This window comes from Heloderma suspectum, chromosome 10 (assembly GCF_057233095.1).
Source record: "Heloderma suspectum isolate Gila_16-S chromosome 10, 16-S_ref, whole genome shotgun sequence".
Lineage (NCBI taxonomy): Eukaryota > Metazoa > Chordata > Lepidosauria > Squamata > Helodermatidae > Heloderma > Heloderma suspectum.
In genome coordinates, this window is record NC_139467.1 from 30,053,166 (window position 1) to 30,077,225 (window position 24,060).

Here is a 24,060-nt window from a genome sequence, read left to right on the forward strand (position 1 = left end):
GAGCCAAATCTGATGTTTCCCAGGCGACCACACCCCTGTCCCTTGGCCACACTCCCATTCCCCCAAGCCACTGATAGTTTGGTGGTTTCCTGATTTTTGTACAGTTTTTCCCCATTCTAAAAGATTGAAATGACTCTCCTATGGCTTAGGTACTGGCAGTAAGGACTTGAAGCTACAATATCCTGGGGTTTGTTTTTTGTTTTTGTATGTTGGGCTCCACCCATCCCCATCTTATCTTAATTCTCTCCCTGTTTTTCCCTCTTCCCATATAGAAAGATGTTTAGCCCCACAGTTCCCTTTAAGACCATCTGTAGAAGTTGCATCCCAGTAAATAGAACCAAACTATTTTGATTCTGTTACACCTTCTTCAGTTTTATTCTCTACCACACTCTCCCTCCATTTAAGACACTGGCAGATAGGGATGTCTGTGCCTTGGTGATTGTAAGGCATATTTTGTTCCATTGTCTGCTCATTGATGCAATCATTTTTTTAAAAATCAGAACTTCCTTCTACTTCTGCTAATGCGCATTAGCGCATTTATGCAAGTGCACACTTGCACAAGAATGCATTTGTGCAAATCCCCCCAAAAGGGAAAAACTGGTCCATACGTCCGCAGAATCTTGACAGCTCGGAAAACAACAGTCCACTGTGGAATCCACAGGTTGGAGTCATAGAAATCCAAACTCATTTGAATCCGTTGTGGATTTCTCCAGCACCCCTAGCAGCAGTCCATGGAGAAATTGCTATGGTGCTCTAGATATCATTGGACTCCAACAACTGTCATAGAATAATAGAATCATAGAATAGTAGGGTTGGAAGGGGCCTATAAGACCACTGAGTCCAACCCCATGCTCAATGCAGGAATCCAAGTCAGAGCATCCCTGACAGATGGCTGTCCAGCCTCATCTTGAATGCCTCCAGTGTGGGAGAGCCCACCACCTCCCTAGGGAATGGGTTCCATTGTCGTATTGTTCTAACAGTCAGGACGTTTTTCCTGATGTTCAGCCGGAATCTGGCTTCCTGTCACTTGAGCCCATTATTCCGTGTCCTGCACTCTGGGATGACTGAGAAGAGATCCTGGCTTTCCTCTCTGTGACACCCTTTCAAGTACTTGAAGAGCGCTATCCTATCTCCCCTCAGTCTTCTCTTCTCAAGGCTAAACATGCCCCGTTCTTTCAGTCTCTCTTCATAGGGCTTTGTTTCCAGTCCCCTGATCTTCTTTGTTGCCCTCCTCTGAACCTTCTCCAGCATGTCCGCATCCTTCTTAAAGTGCAGTGCCCAGAACTCCAGCTCAGATCCAGCAAGCATGGCCAATCATCAGGGGTGGAGTCCAGCGATATCTGGGCGGGCGCAGGTTGCCCGCCAGATTTAAGAGGTGCAAGAACAGTTAGCTTGTTTGCTTGATCATTAACTTCAGGCCTTGATTCCCCCCTGCCCCATCAGTTTCTCCTCAAAAAGGCCTTTGCTGACTGCCTTGTATTAGTTACACTTACAACACGAGTGTGCAGAAGCTAAGTCAGGATGTCCTCGGACAACTCTGGGGGATCTGCAATAAATCAGCAAGGATTTCTGACTCCCTACAGATTAACAACAGCAGCAACAAAATGACCTCCTCCAGCACTAAATTATACTGCTGAAATGAAGAACCCTGGGGGTGGGGAGTGACCCAGAATGGATTTTTGTGTTGAAGGACTGTGAGCTCCATTCACTTCTGGAGCTCCAAACACATTCCTGGGCTCAGGTCTTGAATTCTACACTTATGTCTTTTGCACCAGGCTCCGGTTGGTGAATCTCAGGGTTATAGTAAGGAACAACAAAGCAGATCCTATTAGCCTGAAGTCTGCCCACCCCATTATTACAATATCCTTGAAATGCATCTTGGAATAACTTTAGACAGGCACACCGGCATCGTTGAAGCGGCCAGGATTTTGCTGCTAATCTCTCCCGCTCAAGCCCTGCTATTCCATATCAGTTCCTAAGCTTTCCTCCCAACCTCATCTTAACCTTCCTCCCTCTTTAACCATACAGGAGCAAAGGGCAAGAAAAGTTGAACGGGACGGCTTAAACAATGCTAAATCGATATGAAATGGCAAAACTGCAAATGCAAGCAGTCTGATGTTGAAATGACGATTGCTCAACTTAAAGGTGTTATCTTAAAACAACATTATTCAAGAAGAAAAGCCCACCAAGCTATTCGCAAACCTGAAAAATAAAGGGCTACCCAATGGTCAGGAAAATAAAGCAACCATAGTCAAGTAAAGCAAAATGACTGACAAAAGAAAACCCAGCTTTCCTCCTCCGGCCCTACCACCGTTCACTGCCCTTTCTCCCTTGCTGCCCCTTATACCTAGAACTGCCTCCCAGAACAGCTGTGCAATGCCACCTTTTACATCTTTCAATTCCCTCTTTAAAACCCACCTTTTTCATGAAGCCCTTGGCACAAACTCCACATTCTACGTTTAACTCAGCCTGTAATCTGGACTAAGCAGGTGCAACTGAAGCAAACACATTTTGCTTCCCTGTTTACCCCTGCCTCCACTTCCCTCTCCTGACCCTTTCATTTATCCTATGACAGTTTTTAGACTGTAAGCTCCTCAGGGCAGAGACCTGTCCTCTTGTACCCTGTACAGCATAGCGCACAGTGATGGCGATAACAACCCCTTTTTTCCTTTATTGTGCAATATATGTAACGCCATAAACAGAAGTTCAAAGTGTATATCACAATGTTGTACTGAAAGAACTGCACAGGGTCCCAGTGTGTTTCACGGTGCAGTTCAACTTTTAAAGCCCCAGCTGGTCTGGGACCAAGATCTCTCCAAGAGCACCTAATGCTACATTACCACGCCAACCCCCCACCCCAATGTACTAAAATTAGCAGAAGAGGCACCTCTCCAAGTTGGGATGAAAGACTAGGCTTTCTTAGTGGTGGCACCAGGGTCTTGAAATTCCTTTCCCAGAAACATTTATCAGGCCAGCTCAATTTTTTCTTATAAAAGAATAGTAAGCACTTAAAATATTTATTCCAACAGACAGTTGGGAGCCTGGCCTGAACTTTTTAAAACACAAAGTGACTGTTCAACTGATGAAAAAAATGGATTAGTATTTTATTGCTACAAGTGGTATAGTGGTAAATTTTAAATGCAGGAACTCATCATGACACCTCATAGCTATGCCTTCAACAAAAATCCATAGTCACACCTCCAGGATATATATTTTATGCCTGCTTTTCTATTATGTATACTCAAAGGAACCAATACGCTGATTAAAAACATCATAAAACAGACATCCAAAAACCAAATTAATAACAGCTCACAACTAGGTTTACGGAGTGTGATTGCAAATTCTATAGTTTATTATCTGGGAGTAAAGTTCTATTGAACTTACTCCTAGATAACTATGGTGCTTCTCCATTGAACTTACTCTGTTGAATTTATTCCCAGAGAACTATGGTTACTTCCACATAGCTTCTGATTGCATAGACTTCAGCTTGTAAAACACACTGCAGTGCAACCTTTAGCTTTCAATAAGAAATGCAAACAACCTTGCAAAGAAGTGTTGCCAACTAAACTGCTAGTACGAAGTAGGAACCACAACAAAGAAAAGGAAAGAATTATCCAGCCGCTGCTTGGTTGTTTTCCTCTCTCATTTCCTCTATGCTAATCTGTCATGAACAGTGTGAGAACCAGTTTGCAAACCAGTGTGGTGTAGTGGTTAGAATGCTGGACTGGGACTCCGGCGATCCGGGTTCTGGTCCCCAGTCGACAATGAAGCTCACTGGGTGACTCTGGGCCAGTTACTAACTCTCTGCCTAAACTACCTCGCAATAGTGGGGATAACAGAGAGGAGGGTGACTACGTAAGCTGCCTTGGGTTCTTTGCAAGAGGAGAAAAGGTGGGATATAAATGCAACAACAAATAAATAAAAATACAAGAGGCTCAACACTCCACCCACTGTCACAGGCACATATATTTGTTGGATGAGCTGCAACAGCAGCTTTTTTTTTATTGCACCTCAGCCCTCTTTGACATGCATGGGTGGATTCTGACAGGGGCCACGTTCAGACAATCACAGTGAGGGAAGAAACCATTGCGGCTGCTTCCCTGCCCCTGTGCGTGCACCTGCCATTTGCATTATTCCCTGTGCTGCAGCGCAGGTTGGCAGGTTGTCTGAACCTGGGGCACGGCACATGCATCGTACCCACCCTCCAACCCACAGCGTAGTTTGTAGGGTGGGTACTACACCTCCCGTGCTGCGTCGCATGCCGGGTTTGGACAACCCTCCAACCCACGCCGCATTGTGGGGAATAATGCAAATGCAGCACGATGGCCTCTTCCCTTGCTGTGATCGCCTGAGCCCAGTCAGAGCCTCTGTTACAGTTGAGGGTCAGTGGGAGTCGAAGAGTATGAATGGCTTAGAAAGCGCTTTATTTTTTATTTTCATTTTAAAAATTTCTTGGCCGCCTTTGGGTGCAGAAGCCCTCCAAAGGCATCTCAAAGCAATAAAATACATAAAAACAGTTAAAATATTAAAAGCAATCATAGAATAGTAGGGTTGGAAGGGGCCTACAAGGCCATCGAGTCCAACCCCCCCAAAACAGAAACACAATAAAATAGCAATAAAAGCAACAATAAAAGCCATCAATCAAACCAACAACCACAGCAACAACAGCTGTCATATCAAGAGAAGGCCACGGTAAAATAATAAGTTTTCAAGGCCTGCAGTGATGGAGTATAGTGGGCCTCCAATGGCAACTTGTTCCAAAGGTGTGGGGCCACTGAAGAGAACGCCCACTCTGTTATTTGTTCACATCTTGATTTAATTTCTCTCCTGTCACCAGGGATCCATAGTGGTTTCAAGGGGGCAAATATCGAACAATCTCATTCTTTCTTACCCAACAAGTAAAAACATGTAAAATTGCATACAATAAATCAGTAGTGTACTAGTGGGGGGGGGGAGGAGCAGGGGAGCGCAGCTCTGGGACCTCTTTTCAGAGCAGGAACAATGACATCATCTGCTGGAGCACCAGGGGAATTGATGGACTGTCTCGTGTGGTGCAGAGTGGTAGGTGGCAGCATTGCAACCAAAACTCTCCCCACGACCTGAGTTTGATCCCAGCGGAAGCTGGGTCTCGGGTAGCCAGCTCAGGTCAACTCAGCCTTCCATCCTTCCGAGGTCGGTAAAATGAGGACCCAGCTTGCTGGGGGAAAGGTAGTCACGACTGGGGAAGGCAATGGCAAACCACCCTGCCATAGTCTGCCATGAAAACGCCAGCGCAAGCGGCGTCCCTCTAGGGGTCAGTAATGACCCGGTGCTTGTACAGGAGGAACCTTTCCTTTCTTTTTCCCCACTATGGCAAGTAAAAGAGGCAATAAGACTTTAAAGTTTTATTATTGTTTTATTTTGTTTATTTTAGTATGACATTGCTGTCCTGCCTTTCCCCCTCTTGCAAGGAACCCAAGGCGGCTTACATTATCCTCCTCCTCTCCATTTTATCCTCACAACAACTCGATGAGGTAGGCTAAGCCGAGAGTCTGTGACTGGCCCAAAGTCACCCAGTGAGCTTCATGGCCAAGTGGGGACGAGAACCCGGATCTCCCGGCTTCCAGTCCAACACTCAACCCACTACACCACACTCGAGCTGTACTACCAGGCGAAGGCTCACCCCCAAACCTCTGCAGTGCTCTGCAGCACAGAGCAGAGGTTTTAAAGAGCCCTTTGCCCCATCCCCATAACAGGGCTTAACAGGGCAAAGCCAAGACTTGTCCTTGCTCAACATTTGCGCAATTCAAAATACAGCCCCTGTCAATCAGGTATTTATGGCATCCATAGTGAGCTACTTTGTGATTCTGATGGGGGGGGGAGTGGAGTGAAACAGCATAGCCACTACTACAACTCCCAACATCCCCAGCCAGCACGGCCAAACCATCTGGAGGGTCGCACTACCGGACTGACATTACACACACTTTTAAAATACTGGAATCCTTCGGAACTTTTTACATCGCTACATATTGACAAAGAGTTGTAATTTCCACTGGCATACATAGAAAGGGTGGAGGGCAGGAAGAGGAGAGATTCCCTTTTCACTCCTGTTTTAGACCCCTTACCGTGCATTTAAAGGGGCAAGTCACTCGAGCGGATCCTGAACAGGACAGTTTTGGGGTCACCAATGCAGCAGTCCCTTCTTTTGGTGAAAGAAAAGTGGCCCACGCTTGCGTCACTAGCCCTGGGAATCAATGTCTTTGTATGTACAAACCCTGTCCTTAAACTGCCCCCTCTCCTCCCGCAGGTACCTCCGAAGAGGGCGCTTGCAGCGCCTTTCCCCCCAACTTGGCTGCCTTCAAGAGCTGGGGACAATGGGGGTTGTGGCCCGACACCTCTTGGAGGGCGCCAGGTTGGGGGGAAAGCCGATATTCCGTGGGGCATGCCCGCACACATACGCCCCACCACCGGCACCCTAGCCAAAAGAGGAACTGGTGCGTTTCTTCCCGCGATGAGCTGTGATTAAGCCGGTGGGGCCCCGGTCGAGCCGTTCTTGACGACCTGCACGCAAAGAGATCCAAAACCCAGGCTGCCTGCCGCGATCGTCCACCACGCGTCAGTCGGAACTTGAAAACAACTATTAACTAAACCCCGCGGAAAGTCAGCGCAATTTGCCTCGCGGTAAACGGGCGAAGCGGGCTTTCCTATGGAGGGATCTGCCGATCGAGCGGGGTCTAGTCCCCAACAGGTCCATTAGTCGTTGCGGTGCCGCAGTACATGGGCGTTCGGGCCAACGCGGCTAACTAAACCCGCTGCAATCGAGCCGCTTACCGTTTTGCTCGGTCCCGAAGGAGAGGCGCCGGATCTCCACTCGCGCCGGTGGCTAACTCGCCTATCCCGCTTGATCATTTTACCTCGCTTCGGTAGTGCCCGCACCTGCCGCGGTACTCCAAGCGGCCACGCTGTCTGTCGCGCTCTCCCCCCGCACCGCCCCGGGTTTGGTTTTTCAGCCCCAACTGCTCTCTGTCTCTATCACTCTCTCTGGCTGATGCAACGAGATTCTTTAAACGTGTCGTCTTCCGAGGGTCATCATAACAACCGCCCTTTACGCAACTCTGCAGCAGCAACTGAAGTGGTCCCCCCGCCCCTCCTCTAAAATGGCAAGGGACGGAAAAAGAAAAACGAACAGCATCGGCCGGCTCAAAATGACCCGCGCTAAGGGCTGCAGCTAAAAGGCAATCGAGTCTTTTAAGCCCCCCTCTCCCCAAAATTGCGGGGGGGGGGGTTTGTTGTTTTTTGTTGTTGTTTTTTTACAAAAAGAGACACGCGACTACTGCCCCGGTTACGTTACCTCCTTCCTCCTCAAAGTCCCGCAGCTCTCGCACGGTAAGTAGCCTTGGACTCCGGAGGGGTCGCAACTGTCGGGCTCTGAGACTATCATGGTGTCGTGTTGTTGTTGTTTTCAATTTGGGGAGGGGGGGAGCAGGCGAGAAGAAACAGGCCGTTTTTTCTCTGCCCTCCCCCAAAGCTGGGCGAGTTTTTAGCTTCTTCTGGTGAGGACGGAGAGAGGAGGAATCGACGGAACCGGCGCAGGCAGAAGCTCCAGGGGCCCGCAAGTGTCACCGCAGAACGCCCGAAAAGTGGCAGCGTTCTAGAACGCCCAGGCGCGTCAGGGTTCTAGAACGCTCAAGCGGCTTTCCGCGCGCCGGAGTCGAGCTCCCTCCCGAGTGATCGCTCTCAAGAGCATTACATTAAAGAAGAAAAAAAAACCCGAAGGATCCCGCCTCCTAACAGCTGCTGATTTCATAGTGATGGGAGCAGGGAGGGGGCGTGGACAAATCCGGAGGGGGCGTCTACACGCCCCCCCCCCCACGAAGCCAATCACTTCGGAGCGGGCGGAGTTTTCCCTAGACTGAGGCGTCCACCTCCTGACGTTCCTCACCAATAGAGAGAAACAAAGCAGGCTTGGGATCATGGGAAGTGTAGTCTCGGCCGACGTTGTTTGTCTCCTAAGGCCCCGAGAAAGGGGTGGAAAAGAGGGTGGCGTGTTTGCTTCTGCCGGGGTGGACCGGCGCCCGGTTCGCGCAAACGAGGTGGAGTGATTTCCGAGGCCCGGCTCTATCGCGCTACTCGGAGCAATTGATTCTGCTGTTATGGATCACTTTTTCTAGGTGGCTGGAAAACAGCGTAACCATGTGCGCGTCTATGCAGGAGGAAGTCCCAGTGACTGCAATGGGATTTACTCCCACGTATCGGACTGCGGTCTTTGTAGAGTGTGGAGCCCAATGCTGTGCATGTTTAGTTGGGGGTAAGCCCCACTTATTTCGATGGGGCTTACTTCCAGGTACTTCTGTATAGGGCTGCAACCTTGCAGAGCCATACTAAGAAAGTTTACTCAGGAGTAAGGTCTATTTATGTTAATGGGGCTTACTCCCAAGTATGCATGCATAGGATTGCAGCCATAATCTTGCAAAGCATTGCCAACAGACAGCTTTGTAAATAGACCTGTGTAACTCAGTCCTGTCATTTACTCAGGAGTAAGTTCCACTCTTCAGTGGGACTTCCTTCCTGGTGGGTGTGTTTAGGATTGGAGTCTTACTCAGTTATATATATATTCGAGACCTTTGCAATCTGCCTGTTGAGAGATTGCGTGAAACTGGAACATTTGCATGCATTTACACAATTATCCCTGTGTAATTTACAATTATCCCTGCATACCTGGGAGTTAAGTCCCATCAACTTAGTGGGACTTGGTTCTGAGTAGACCTATCTAGGATTCCTCTGTAACTGAGAGTGCAATCCTATGCAGGTTTAGACAGAAAAAAAGTCCTGTCTAAACCTGCATAGGATTGTTCCCCGAGTTCTTTTTTATACAGTGCATTCCTGTGCATGTCTACTCAGAAGTAAGTCCCACTATAGCCAACAGGATTTACTCCCAATCCTATGCACACTTACCTGTGAGTAAGCCCCATTGGATTCACTGGCACTTATGTCTGAGTAAACACGCACAGGATTGTGCTGTCAGTCTCCTCAAGGTTACAGAAGAGGGAAGGAAACACTGTCCTAAACATACTTGAAAGTAAATGTCACTGAAATATATACGATTTCTGAGAAAACAGAAAGGAAAAAGTTATTGCCTCTGACCCAAGCAGTGGACATAGTCAGAAAGAATCTGACATCTCTGCACAATTTGTGCCAAATTCAAAATCTGGTCAACAGGGATTAAAATAGCCTTTGAAGCCAAAGGCATTAGAAAAACATTTTTCTTTTCTTCGTTTTACAGGGATTTTAAAGCAAGACAGTTAAGGTGAAAAAGATACAGAACTCCATTTAAAACAAAGCAGCGATGGTTACCTAATAACAGCACAATCCTATGCATGTTACTCAGAAATAAGTCTTTTTGACCTCAGAGGGGCTTATTCTCAAGTAAGCGTACACAGAATTGCATTGAAAATCTTCAGTGTTTTGGGGAAAGCACACATTTCCACAGTTTCAAGCAGCCAACATTATTTATAATGTAAGTATTCAGGGCAGCTCAGATATAAAGAACTGTAGTTTTACTAGTACAGTGCAAGTTGTCATACAATCAGACCAGAGCCACAGAAAAATAACCTTAAAATGGGTAATGCCGTAATTCTCAATCCATGTGCAATACAAACCAAAGGATGTGGTTTTAAGATTGCGATCTAGGTAGAGTGAGGCACAAACCAGTGAAGGATCTGTATGTAAACTAGACGGTTCTCATCGTCACTGTCACCCATGACTTGGCCACATCCAGGATGGACTACCGTAACACACACTGTGCGGGGCTGCCCCTAAAAAGCATTCAGAAAGTACCACCGTCTAGAATGCTGCAGCTGGACTGTTTTTGGTGTCCATCATAGAGACCACATTACTCCTTTGTCGTTTGATTTACATTGGATCTTCGTATATAGGATTGCAGCATTATGCAGCTACAGCTGCAATCCTATGCATGCTTCCCTAGTAGCAAGCCCTGCTGAACATAGTGGGACTTACTCCTGAGTAAACATGCACACCACTGAGCTGTAACTATTCAAACTCAGCTAGAACTGCAGTTAAGGCTGGTGGACAGCTGCTGCTTTAAGCATCGGGAGTTAATTGCCTTCCCATATTTCACTGCTATGACTAAGCCAGGAACATAAATTTTCAGTGAGTAACAAACAACATAGGTGTCTATTCTTCTGTTCAGCTCCTGAGATGAGTTAAGAAAACAAACATAGACTGAACAAGTAGCACTCTTCTTTTTGGAATGTGCAAAACAACTGCAGTGGAGGAAAAACAAGGGTAGGAGTGGGTGGGGAAGATTAGCACTGTTCAAATAAGATTTGTTCCTTGAAGGCTCTAAGCACTGATCCAGAATCATAAATTTGCCATCAAAGTAAACAGTGCTGAAAAGGCACTTCTGAATCTACTCCTAAACCATTTACTTTTATTTATGAAGTTATTTATGAGTCACCTTTGGGCCTAAGAAAGTCCCCCAAGGCGACAAACATTTTAAGAAGGACATTGAGAAGTTAGAGCTCACCAGGATGGTGAGGGGCCCGGAAACCAAGTCCTATGAGGAACGGTTGAAAGAGCTGGATATGTTTAGCCTGGAGAAGAGTAAAAAGAGTCGTGAGGGCTGTCTTCAAATATCTGAAAGGCTGTCATGCAGAAGATGGAGCAGACTTGTTCTGTGTTGTGCTCCAAAACAGGACTGGAACCAATGGCTGGAAATGGCAGGGAAGCAGATTTTGGCTAAACACTAGGAGAAACTTGCTAACAGCGAGAGCTGTTCAGCAGCTGAACAGATTTCCTTAGGAGGTGGCGGGTTACCTGTGGCTGGAGGTGTTTAAGCAGAGGCTGGATGGCCATCTGTCAGGATGCTGTAGATGCACCCTGCACTGCAGAGCCTGGGGGATGGACTAGATGATCTCTGAGTTCCCTTCAATGACAGAGCCAGTCTAACTGACCTAGGGAGGGAGTTCTACAACTGGGGTACTGCCACAGAAAAGGCCCTGTCCCATGGTCTCAACAAACTAGCGTGTCTCAGTGTGGGACATATAGCCAGGCCTCCAAAGTAGATACTGAGCTACCAGCAGGTTCTTATGGGATGGTCTTTCAGGCAGCCTAGCCCCAAACTGTTTAGGGCTTTATAGGTAAGGGCCTGCACCTTGAAATGTACCTGGAAACAAATTAGAAACCAGTGCAGCTAATACAGGATCCGTGTACTACAGTCAACAAAGTGCACACCAGAAAGCAATTGGGCTGCCACATTTTGCACTAACTACAGTTTCTGAACACTCTTCAAGGGCAGTCCCATGCAAAGGTGTATTGTAGTAGTCTAAACAGGACATGATTAAGGCATGACTCCTCCTTCCCCAGGAAGGGGTGCAAATGATGATGTCTTCCTGATAGCTCAACTGCTCTATATAGGTGTACAATCAAATATTCTGCTCCACAGTTGTTTTATATTGAGTGAGTCCATGATTAATCTTGCCCAGGATTGACTGGGGGGCTGGGGTGTCTTTCCTGGCACTTGTACCCAAGTTCATTTTAGTTGAGGATGCTAGGATTAAGCCTGGGACTTTTTGCATGCAAACCATGCACTCTTTCACTGAGCTGTTTCCCCTTCCTCCAATATACTCTTCAACAGTGCAATACTATGCATGTCTACTGAGAAATAAGTTATTCCCAGGTAATTATCTATAGGATTGCAGTCTAAAGCATTCATTTTCAATTAGTATGTTGGGATGTGGCTAATATGGTGGTTCATACCAGCAGCACCACATTTGCTGGGGAAAGAGAGAGAAAAACCCAGAAAGACGGGGAGGGAAGCGAAGGAATTTGGCTACAGCAGCCGTTCCCATGCTGAGGTGCCCAGGCTTATGGGATCTACATTGTTGTTTTTTCCTAGAACCCTGAGTTTCACCAATTGAAAGCCCTGTCTCTTGTTGTTACATAACATGGCAAACCCTCCAGCCCCCCCAGCCCAACCTGCTACACAGAGGGGCAGGGGGCCTGATGAATGGGGTGTATTGTGGTGCAGGGAGCGAGGGACTGTTGGTTGGATCAGTTGCTGGGAGAGCGAGAGCCTGGATCAGTTGCTGGGAGAGCGAGAGCCTTGCGTGTTCTTGCTGATGCTAAACTCAGCAAGGAGAAGTAGGAGAAAGGGGAGGGGAAAGAGGACAGAAGTGGAGCAAAAAGGATACCTGGGGAAGAAAAAGGAGGAACTGAAAGACAGGGGTGCAGAGAGAGCAGGGGAAAGAATAAAGGGGGGCTAAAAGATGGGTTCACAGACAAACCTGTTGATGCAGTGAGAAAAAGAAAGAGCAGTAATTTATGCAGCTGCAACGCTTATCTCATGCATTTTCTGGGGCACAATCCAGCCTGCATGGAGAATACTAGGAGTTGTAGGACTTTTTTTTCTGTCTGAACATGCAGAGGATGGTGCCCTTCGTCAGAAAGCAACTGTTACTCTGGAGCACATGTGGATCAGATTGCAGCTGTGTGGCCCAGTCCTGCGCAGGTTTACCCCACGGTCATTCCCACTCATTTCAATGGGACAGAATTCCAGTGTGAGCGTGTATAAGCCAGGCAGCAAAGGTACGGACACTCACGTGGGAGTAAGCCCCAGTGTATAAAGCAAGCGAGGTTTGCTTCCCCATAAACATGAAGCAGAGACATCACCTTGCCGACAAAGATCCGTATAATCAAAGCTGTGGTTTTCCCAATAGCAATGTATGGCTGTGAGAGCTGGACTATAAGGAAGGCTGAGCGCCGAACAATCGACGCTTTCGAACTGTGGTGCTGGAGAAGACTCTTACGAGTCCCCTGGACTGCAAGGAGGTCAAATCAGTCAATCCTGAAGGAAATCAACCCTGAGTGCTCATTGGAAGGACAGATACTGAAGCTGAAGCTGAAATATTTTGGCCACCTAATGCGAAGAGAAAACTCCCTGGAAAAGACCCTGATGCTGGGAAAGATCAAAGGCAAAAGGAGAAGGGGACGGCAGAGGATGAGATGGCTAGAAAGCATCACTGATGCAATGAATATGGACTTGAGCACGCTCCGGGAGAGAGCGCAGGACAGGAAGGCCTGGCGTGCTACGGTCCATGGGGTCATGAAGAGTCGGACACGACTGAACAACTGAACAACAAAACATGCCGGAGGCTGGGCCGCACATCTCTTGAAGTGCCACAGCCCAGTTCTGCCTCTTACCAATTATTAATGGATGAAATAATTCAATTTTTAAAAATCCAGTCAGAAAAACACCCCACAGTGCTGCGGTTCCAGCTTCCACTTCGGTTCAGCAAGAAAGGGGGGGGGTTAAAATCTGGACAAGAGCATCAGACAGCAATGTCTGCTTTGGGATTTGAAGAGTTCCGTGCAGCAAAATCCAGAAAACAGAAATAGCTGCAAAAAAAACATCCCAGGTCCTTCCTTTTTTTTTGTGCTTTGCCCAGCAACAGCCTCCTTCTGCGTGAATGAGGGAAGCCTACCAATGAGAGGAGCATGTCTTTGCACCCTGCCTTAGAGCACTTCCCAGAACAGCCAATGAACAGGCAGGAGAGGCGGATGGCAGAGCCATGGTTGGCTGAGAAAGGCGGCTCCTGGGCCAGTCTGGGCAAATAACATGGCAGAGTGGGGAGGGGAGAGAAGAGGAAACTTGTGGTCTGGCTTAGACTTGTCCCATCTCACATATTGACTTATTAGCAGCAGGGCACACGGCGCACGCACCTAAGAGCTATTTTTAAGCATCCTTCACCATTGCACAACAAGGGTTTGCCCAAGCTAGCTAGGAAGGTTTTGTTGTTGCCAGTTCCAACCGCTCTCTCTGAATGGTCGTGGCGAAACCTTCCAATTGCCTGAAGCTGTCGCAGCAAAAAAACAAAAACCCAAGAGTCCAGTGGCTTCTTAAAAGCGAACACATTTATTGTTCCAAAATCCATATGACTGTAATACCTTTATTAGGCCAACTAAACAATCACAAAAAAATGTGCAAGCTTTTGAGATTTCCAGATCTCTTCATCGGGCAAGATAATATAAAAAACGTGTGGGGGGGGGGGGATAGAAGGAGGTGAGGGGACTGACTTCAGGGCTGCATCCAGGTTCTTGAGGGCCCTTGGGCAAGACACTCTCAACAGGCTGCTCCTTTGCAGGGGCCGCCTTCTCATTGCCATTGTCAACAGAGGTCATGCTCGTCGCATCCTTTTTCACCATTGCTACCACTTGTTTGTGTGACAGGAAGAGAGGCAGTGAGCAAGCAGGCCATGGCATCTCCTGCTCCTCTGGGCCAGAGCGAGAGGCAGGTGAACAAGCAGATTGCAGTGGTGAAGAGGAGGAGCAAGTTCAGGGGGCTCTTGTCAGTGGGCCCCTGCTGGGGTGTGGGCCCTCGGCAGGGGCCCAACCATGCCTACCCCTGACACTGGCCATGACAGACTTGATGGCGAAGGCACATTGTCCGCATGTTCAGAGTTGTGACACACAAAGCTTTTAATGGGCCAGAGCCACGTGAAGTATTTGCGTGCTCACCCTGCCCTCCCACCTACTCTCTCTCTCTCTCTCTCTCTCTCTCTCTCACTGGGTCTTTTTACCCTTTTGACTGGGGATGCTTCCAGACGGATGCCTCCTAGCACTACCAATCAAAAGGCATTGTGCAGCTATTCCATCTTTTCCTCCTTAACTGATTCTTTTTTCTGGTGGATGAACATTATTTCAACACTGACATTATTTCAACACTGACAACAGCACACCTGAGGTCAGCAGGATACCTTAGGGCACACAGGGCGGGAAGCATGGCTTCCACACAGCTCTGTCCTCCTACAGCTCACGACTGCTCGCCGCCCACCAGCACCTGCTGCCTGAGGCAGCCGCCTCACTCTTTCTAAGGGTAGGGCCAGCCTTGCATCTAACGCAGTTTAAAGGGGTCTAAGATTATCCCCTTCTTCCCATCTGCTTGCTTGAAAAAAAAGAAAGCCAACTTTTCCCAATCCACTCCACTCTCTCCGGGGGAACCCTGCCCATAATCTATTCTAGCCAATGTGAGGAGGACAATGTGAGAAGGATTCCCTCATACTCTGCTGCTAAACCTGCTGCTACAAGGGGCAGAGGAAAGCAGAAGGGATATACAGCCAGGGCCAGAAATATTGGAACAAGGATAACTGTTTTGGCAGTTGGCCTCTGTACACCACCACATTGAAGTTGAAAGGGAACACACCCAGATGGGAGCCAGGTCAGGATTTTCAGCTGTAATGCAAGGGGTTTGACAAAAGTGGGGCACTAACCATTCAGGAAGTGCAGCCAGTGGCATACACCGCCCCCCCATCATTGGTGGCTCATAAGTAATGGAACGAATGGCTGACAAGCAGCTGCATGGCCAGGTGTGGCCTGTTTCCTGGGCACCCCATGACCAATCAAGCTGATAAAAGGCCTGGAGGTGGTTCTGAGTGTGACATTTGCATTTGGTAGCTGTTCACTGGAACCCCCAACATGAGGTCCAAAGAGGTGTCCATGCGAGTGAAGGAGGCCATCATTAGGCTGAGGAAACAAAATAAACCCATCAGAGAGAAAGCAAAAACAGTGGGACTGGCCAATGCAACAGTCTGGAACATCCTGAAAAAGAAGGAATTAACTGGCAAGCTCAGCAACAGCAAAAGGCCTGGAAGACCACAGAAGACAACTAAAGTGGATGACCACAGAATTCTGCTCATGGTGAAGAGGAACCCTTTCACAACATCTAGCCAGGTCAAGAACGCTCTTGAGGAGGTAGGCATGTCATTGTCAACATCTACAGTCAAAAGACGGTTTTATGAATGTAAATACAGAGGCTTCACAACAAGGTGCAAACCACTGGTAACGCTCAAGAACCGACAGGCCAGATTAGCCTTTGCCAGCAAATACCTAAAAAAGCCTGCCCAGTTCTGGAATAAGAGTCTTTGGACTGATGAAACCAAGATTAACTTGTACCAGAATGATGGGAAGAGAAACGTATGGAGAAGGAAAGGAACAGCTCATGATCCAAAGCAGACCACATCATCTGTCAAACATGGTGGAGGCAGATGGCATGGGCATGTATGGCTGCCAATGGCACCAGGTCACTGGTGTTTATTGATGACCTGACTGCTGATAAAAGCAGCAGGATGAATTCTGAAGTGTATAGGGCTATGCTTTCTGCTCAGATTCAGCCGAATGCTGACAAACTGATAGGATGCCGCTTCATATTGCAGATGGATCATGACCCAAAACATACAGCAAAAGCTATCCAAGAGTTTCTGAAGGCAAAGAAGTGGGATGTTCTTCAATGGCCAAGTCTCTCACCTGATCTCAACCCAATAGAGCATGCTTTTCACTTACTGAAGACAAGACTGAAGGCAGAAAGACCCACAAACAAGCAGCAGCTGAAGGCAGCTGCAGTGAAGGCCTGGCAAAGCATCTCGAGGGAGGACACTCAGCATTTGGTCATGCCCGTGGGTTCCAGACTTCAGGCAGTCATTGACTGCAAAGGATTTTCATCCAGGTATTAAAGGCGATCCTTAGGTTTGAAATGATGTTGGTTTGTTCCATTACTTCTAAGCCACCAACGATGGGGTGTGTGTATGCCCCTCGCTGCACTTCCTGAATGGTTAGTGCCCCACTTTTGTCACACCCCTTGAATTACAGCTGAAATTTCTGACTTCGCTCCCATCTGGGTGTGTTTCCTTTCAACTTCAATGCAGTGGTGTACAGAGGCCAACAGCCAAAACAGTTATCCTTGTTCCGATATTTCTGGCCCTGACTGTATAACCAGAACTCCCCTGTGTGAGGCAAGAGGAATAATGGGAGGGGAAATGTAGCACATTCTCCCACTAAAACTCTTGCTTGAGGCTTGGTGGCTGTACTAGGAGCTGCGCAGGTGCTCCTTACGTTAGTGTCGGAATGAGAGCAAAATGCATCACTTGTTGTACATGTGTTTTTTAAAAAAGGTAAATAGCAGGTATGGGTGGGTGGGGCTGATCAGGATCTGGACCATGGCTGGCCAGGAGGGGGGGTTACCCTTTCTTCCTCCCCAGCCCCGTGGTCCCAGTAAAAATCTCCCCTGCTCCCAGGGAGCTGTTATTAGTCTCAGGAGAAAGTTCCCATTGGTGCCAGTGGAAGATTTCCTCTTGGAGCTAGTAACAGCTTTGAGAGAGGGATTACCGCTAGAATTGCAGCTGGGTGTTGTAGTCCAAAATGTCTGAAGGGTACGTGGGAGCCAGGGATTGTGGGAGTTGTAGTCTAAAGCATCTGGAGCACACCATAAGCCCTAGCCAACATGGCCAATGATAAGGTATTATGGGCATTGTAATCCAAAACATTTGGAGATGTAAGCAGTGTAAGCCCCAGCCAGCATGGCTAATGGTCAGGGATTATGGGAGTTGTAGTCCAAAACATATGGAGGGCACTGTAAGCCTGGGCCAATATGGCCAAGAATCAGGCATTATGGGAGTTGTAGTCTAAAACATCTGAAGGGCACCATAACACCTAGCCAGCATGGCTAATGGTCAGGGATTATGGGAGTTGTAGTCCAAAACATGGAGGGCACTGTAAGCCTGGGCAAATATGGCCAATAATCAGGCATTATGGGAGTTGTAGTCTAAAAAATCTGAAGGGCACCATAACACCTAGCCAGCATGTCTAATGGTCAGGGATTATGGGAGTTGTAGTCCAAAACATCTAGAAAGCACCAGGTTGCGTACCCCTGCTTTCATTTCTTTGTGTTGATTCAACTGGCCCTCTCTGAACACTGTTGTTGTGACTGGAAGACTCTCTAATCCCAATAAGCAAGCAAGGAGTGGTACGTCAAACGTTTTGGGGAATGAGACAACTGTTTACAAAGACAGTTCAGCGGGCATCGTAAGGGAGAGTCACTTCCACCCAAACTCCATTGTGCAGCACTGCCCATCCCACTCTTGTCTGGGAATGGAATAATATCCTACTCCTAAAAGATCGTCAGGGAGGATCCCACTTTGGCACAGCTTCTCTGCAGTCACACTCATAAAGGCCAGGCTTTGCTGGCACGATTCTTGTTTCAGTGCACATGTGTACGGTGTTGTGAATCAGGGACTTGTGCAGCGTACGCTTCACAGTCGCTCCAGGTTTGGTTTCTTCACACGGCATTCCCTCCAGATCCCTGAAAATGCTACACAAAGAGTCAGGAGACCCTGCTGAATGGGCTGAGCTGTGGTGTGTTGGGGAGGTAAAGGGGAACCCCCAAAAATGGAGCAGAAGGACCTTGCGCAAATGGAGCCCTTCCTCTCATGGAAGGCAACATTTGGATTCAACCCGTTGTTATCACTGCATAGCTTTTCCCCCACTGCGCACCAGAATGAACTTTACAGAGACCTTTGACAACTGAGTTGATGGCCCATTAACTCGACCAATGGTGTGTGATGAATGTTGACATGCAGATGGTCATCATTACAGTCCCCACAGCCCCACACTCCCAAGGAGAGTCCAAACATTCAGGCTGCTGTGTTGATCCATATCAACAAAGCAGTTCTAACAGTTTCCCTCTACACCGGGAGCAGGACTTTTGTTGGTTCTGTTGGTTGCCCCTTCAAGACCAAGCCACCCCAAAATGCTTTGCATTACAACAGAGAACAATAAATTGTTGCTGGGAAAATTCATTTCCCCACAGCTAATGTGAGGATTGCAGCTAAGCTCGGAGGGAACAGGGAAGTCTATGGTGGGTGGCAGATGACATCAGCTCCCCTGCTAATAAAACAGTGCTGGTGTCACGTCCCTGCAAGCCCTGGCTGTGGTATGCCACTGAATCAGAACAGAAATACCCTGGCTTCTTAGAGGGCAAACACTACCAATCTAAAAGCACAGAAACTGAAGCATCATGAATTCTTTTCCATCACCCACATAGTTCTGTCTCTCCTTGCTAGGGTCAAAGGCTGTTCTTGGACAACAGGTCAAGGGGGTGTGTGAGACGGTCCGTGTTAAGGATCAGGTATCAAAAAGAATTGGCTAGACTCGCTGGAACCAGGGGCTCACAGAGCCAGCTCAGCCTTTCATCTTTCCAACCCACACAGAAAGAAAAAAGAGTCCAGTGGAGAATTTTAAAGAAGCACGTGGATTTTTCCACATGCATTATCAACGCCATCTCCACGCCTCCCATCACACCCCATCCCCGTTGGAACAAGGGAGATGCTGCCCTAATTGCTGAAAGAGCTCTCTATTGAGGCACTGTGCATAGTTTGGGCCATTGTGAAGCAAAGCCTCTTCAAAGGGAGATTAGAGCGAGAGATGGTGGAGTTAGAATTCATCCACAGGTTTAATTCTATTGCCAGAGGCTTGAATCAGGATAGAGGGTTGTTGTTTTTTTAATCACACTGCATGAGTTAATTGGTTTACCTAGGGACAGGATGTTTGTGTTTTTAGCAACAACTGCACTATAAATGACCACTGTTAATAAGGTGATTGCCACCCTTCGTTCTTTCTACATTTAATCTCCTTCTGACCTCAGTGTTCTGTCCCCACCACCACCACATGTCCTACTGCAGGGGTCCCCAATGCAGGCCCCCACCCCTGCTCCCCTGCCATGGCACCCGTGAGTCCCCAATGTGGTGCCCATAGGCACCCACTTAAAAACTTAAAACTTTTCAATTTTTGATATACATACATGGATTTGTATGAAATGCATGCAACTTTCCAGCAGTTATACATGGGCTGCAACAAAAGTAGACCAAATATCTCAATAAGTATCCATTTGAAGGTGACATCTACATGCCACCCGTTCAAATACTGAAAGTGTTGTGAGGTCCTCAATCTATTGCATTATAAGAGGTGAGTGTTTATCCTTCCAAAGTTGTAACATCAATCCTTTAGCTGTCAAAAGGGCGCAGAGAATCCATTAACACTGACTATTTGTTAATTTCCATGGAGCAGGTAAATAATTTAACAAAGCATGTACATCAGTGAATATTAAAGACTGTTCCAGCACAAAATTTGTCTGTGTAATAACCACCATGCAAAAAGAAGCAACTTCTGGGCATTGTCAAAACGTATGTTTAAAAGAAGCATTAGCTGTATTGCACCACCAGCAATTAGCCAAGTTAGATAACCCCTTATTAAAGAGAAGTTGTGATGTCCAATAGATGCAAACTTTTTTTTTTTTTTTGCTGAATAAGACTCAGGCTAAGATCCATAGACGTGAAAGGTAGACACCAAAGTGGTAACCCACTGATTAGGCATTTTGTGGTGGTGCCCACAGCAGCTTCTCAAATTCTCAAATGTGCCCATGGGTCCAAAAAGGTTGGGAACCCCTGAACTACTGTATAAAAACCTGAAACTCTCCATAATACTCCATGCATAGAGAGCCAGTGTAGTGTAGTGGTGAGAGTGACGGACTGGGAGCCGGGAGATCTGGGTTCTAGTCCCCACTTGGCCATGGAAGCTCACTGGGTGACTTTGGGCCAGTCACAGACTCTCAGCCCAACCTACCTCACAGGGTTGTTGTTGTGAGGATACAATGGTGAGGAGGAGGATAATGTAAGCCGCCTTGAGTTCCTTGCGAGAGGGAGAAAGGCGGGGTATAAATGCAATAAATAAATAAATAAAATAAATGCATCTGATAAGGTGGGCTACAGTCTGTGAATGTTTATGCCAGAACAAATTTGTTCATCTTTAAGGTGCCATGACAAGATGCTTTGTTTTTGCTGCAATAGGCCAACCACACAGCTACCCTCTGGAAATGGTTATAATGCTTTAGGGTGTAATCCTATTGGGATAGGTGGTTGCTTCCAAACTTGGAGGCAATCACCTATCCAATGCAGGGCTGGAGAAGTGTGGAGGGGATTGTCTGCATTTGCGGCTAGACAGCCGATTTCGATTGCCTAGCTGCGGGAAGGCGGAGAGGGGGAAGCAGCTGCCAGACGACACATAGGATGTGTCGTACCAGCATTTCCGCCTTCCCCGCCCTGGAACACCCCCCCAGAATGCCCTCATTTTCACCACTCCGCACTCCTCTTCCGAGTGCGGCATGCGGGGCTATTCTGAGCTGCCTGCAAGGCAGTGTGGGCGGCGGGAGATCGGTTCTCAGGGAACCGACTTCAGAGCGCGAGCTCCGAGGTTGGTTCCTGGAAACCAATGTATCCTATGGCCATCTAGCCACTGACTAGCGGCCATAGGGCTGCTCCCTAAGTGTCTTACGGGAAAGCAAGACATCTCCTGCACCTGCCAGAGGCTTTATGCTTAAACCCAGGGATGGGCAATCTTTTTGGCCCCAAGGACCAGATGTGGCCCCTGGCTGTGTGGCCACGGACTGCACATGTGCGTGCACACACACACATATATTTAACTGTTGCATGACAGCCGGAAGCTGAAGTTTTTTCTCCCATCAGTACTCTTCCACTGGGCATCTGCTGACTTTCAGCCTGCAATTGCTAATGGCCCACAATTGTTTGTTTATAAAATTATGCATGGTGTGGAGAAAGTAGAGAGAGGGACCTCTCTCTCTCTCTCTCCCCCCCCCAGGGTGGTCATGTGGCCTACTTTACAGAGGACAGTCCTCTATTTGAAGGTGTCCTGCATTTTAAGGGATGCTCAGTCCAAACCTGGATTAAAGATAAAGATCCGTAAGCAGGGAGAGCAGCAGTGGCAACCTACACTTAGTGCCTGAACACAAACTGAACAGGTAGGCCCACAGCTCACCTGCTCATAATCTACCCTGCTAGGATGAGATGTATAGCACTGCTATTTAAATTAGGGTCATTATTTCCAAGTCTGCATCTTACCTATAAATTAGGACATGCAAATTTTATGCAAATCTGTGCACTCTTTTGTCCTCTTCTTGGGGAGGCATTTCCTCTGTTTTGGCTATGTGTTAAGTGGCTACTCATAAAAGAAGGGCCGAGGTCATCCAATTAAAACTGATTGGTGGGACAGTCAGGACAGGTAAAAGGAAGTACTTCTTCACACACCACATAGTTAAACTATGGAATTTGCTACCTGGGATGTAGTAATGGCTCCCAATTTGGACAGCTTTAAAGCGGGATTAGACAAATTCATAGAGGATATCAATGGCTATTAGTCATGATGGCCATATATTACCTCTAGTATCAGAGGCAGTATGCCTGAGTATACCAGTTGCTGGGGAATGCAAGTGGGAGGTAGCATATAGCTTGAGGGCTATGTGCTACCTCCAGTAACTGAGGCAGTATACCTATGTACACCAATTGCTGGGGAACATGGGTGGGAGGGTGCTGTTGCACTCATGTCCTACTTGTGGGTTTCCCGTGGGCAGCTGGTTGGCCACTGTGTGAACAGAATGCTGGACTAGATGGACACTTGGTCTGATCCAGCATTGCTCGTCTTGTGTTCTTATGTGCTATTTCACTCATGTCCTACTTGTAGGCTTCGCATAAAAATCTGGTTGGCCACGTTGGGTTGTATCCAGTAGTCTTACTTAGAGTAGACCCATTTAAATGAATGGGACTGAAGTTAATCCTGACTAATGTAAGTCCCATTGATTTCAGTGGGTCTGCTCTAAGTAGGGCTAACGTTGGATCCAGCCCTTTGGGAACAGAATGCTGAACTAGATAGGCCTTTGGTCTGATCCAGTACAGCTCTTTTGTTCTAATGTTTTGTCAGGCAAAGGGACAACTCTATGATAGAACAGGGCATCAGCCAAATTGAGGGCCTGCTGTATATGTACATCTATTATCTGGATTGTGGAATCTTCGTATACCTTCCAACATTGCCACAGGCGATATAACCTTCCCTAGCCTGGTGCCTTCCAGCTCTGTTGGATTGCAACAGCTGTGCTGGCTGGGAACAGGAGCATAGGGAGCTGCCTTGTACTGAGTCAGACGCTCGGTCCATCTAGCCCAGTATTGCCAACACTGACTGGCAGCGGCTCTCCAGGGTTTCAGGTAGGAGTTTTTCCAGCCCTACCTGGAGATGCCGGGGATTGAACCTGGGACCTTGTGCATGCAAAGCAGGGGCTCCACCAATCGGAGCCACGGCCCCTCCCCTTGATGGGAGTTGTGGTCCAACACATCTGGAGGGCGCCAGGTTGGGGTAGGCTGCCCCAATATCTGACTCTAAGGACCACTGTCCAAACTCCCTTCCACCCGCACTCCTCCTACATACTACTGCACATTGCTGGAGGCTCTGTGCACCTGCTGTGTTTCTTTACCCTGCAATAGCCTAAGAGGAATGGGAACATGCTAGCCCAGCAGGACAATAGATGCAGTGCAAACCGGAGTACAGTTGGTTCCGGGAATAGGTATATTCCCCTCCATCTGGGCAACTGGATCGAGCATCACCATCATGCTTTTTCCCTCCTCCCTCCTAATCACTTTCCTTGTGTCTCCTGTCAAAAAAACCAAGATTACGGCAACCAGCTTGATTGATAACTGGAGGGAGTGACAGACGCTGCTGATGGGACGCCCTCCCAAATAGAGGGAGAAAACGTGGAGGCAGTGACAGACTTCATATTTCTAGGCGCAAAGATGACTGCAGATGCTGACTGCAGCCAGGAAATCAGAAGACATTGACTTCTTGGGAGGAGAGCAATGACAAATCTTGATAAAATAGTTCAGAGCAGAGACATCACACTGACAACAAAGGTCCGCATAGTTAAAGCAATGGTATTCCCTGTAGTAACCTATGGCTGCGAGAGCTGGACCATAAGGAAGGCTGAGCGAAGGAAGATAGGTGCTTTTGAACTGTGGTGCTGGAGGAAAATGCTGAGAGTGCCTTGGACTGCAAGAAGATCAAACCAGTCCATACTCCAGGAAATAAAGCCAGACTGCTCACTTGAGGGAATGATATTAAAGGCAAAACTGAAGTATTTTGGCCACATCATGAGAAGACAGGACACCCTGGAGAAGATGCTGATGCTAGGGAAAGTGGAAGGCAAAAGGAAGAGGGGCCGACCAAGGGCAAGATGGATGGAGGATATTCTGGAGGTGACAGACCCGAGCTTGGGGGAGCTGGGGGTGGTGACGGCCGGCAGGAAGCTCTGGTGTGGGCTGGTCCATGAAGTCACGAAGAGTCGGAAGCAACTGAACGAATAAACAACAAACACGTCTGGGGTCAGGGACTGCCTGA

At 47.8% G+C, this 24,060-nt stretch overlaps 1 protein-coding gene across 2 annotated transcripts in view; it reads right to left on the reverse strand.

The window, feature by feature from the left end:
* The window catches only part of SESN2 (sestrin 2), a 66,715-nt gene extending 59,280 nt beyond the window's left edge, over nucleotides 1–7,435 (reverse strand). Inside the window, exon 1 of one of the 2 annotated variants that reach the window (XM_084815737.1) lies at nucleotides 7,331–7,435. In XM_084815737.1, coding sequence (XP_084671863.1) covers nucleotides 7,331–7,420 — 90 coding nt within the window. In that variant the 5' untranslated portion in view covers nucleotides 7,421–7,435. The remainder of the gene's footprint in view (nucleotides 1–7,330) is intronic. The other variant, XM_084815739.1, reaches the window with a different exon arrangement.
* Nucleotides 7,436–24,060: the final 16,625 nt, after the last annotated feature.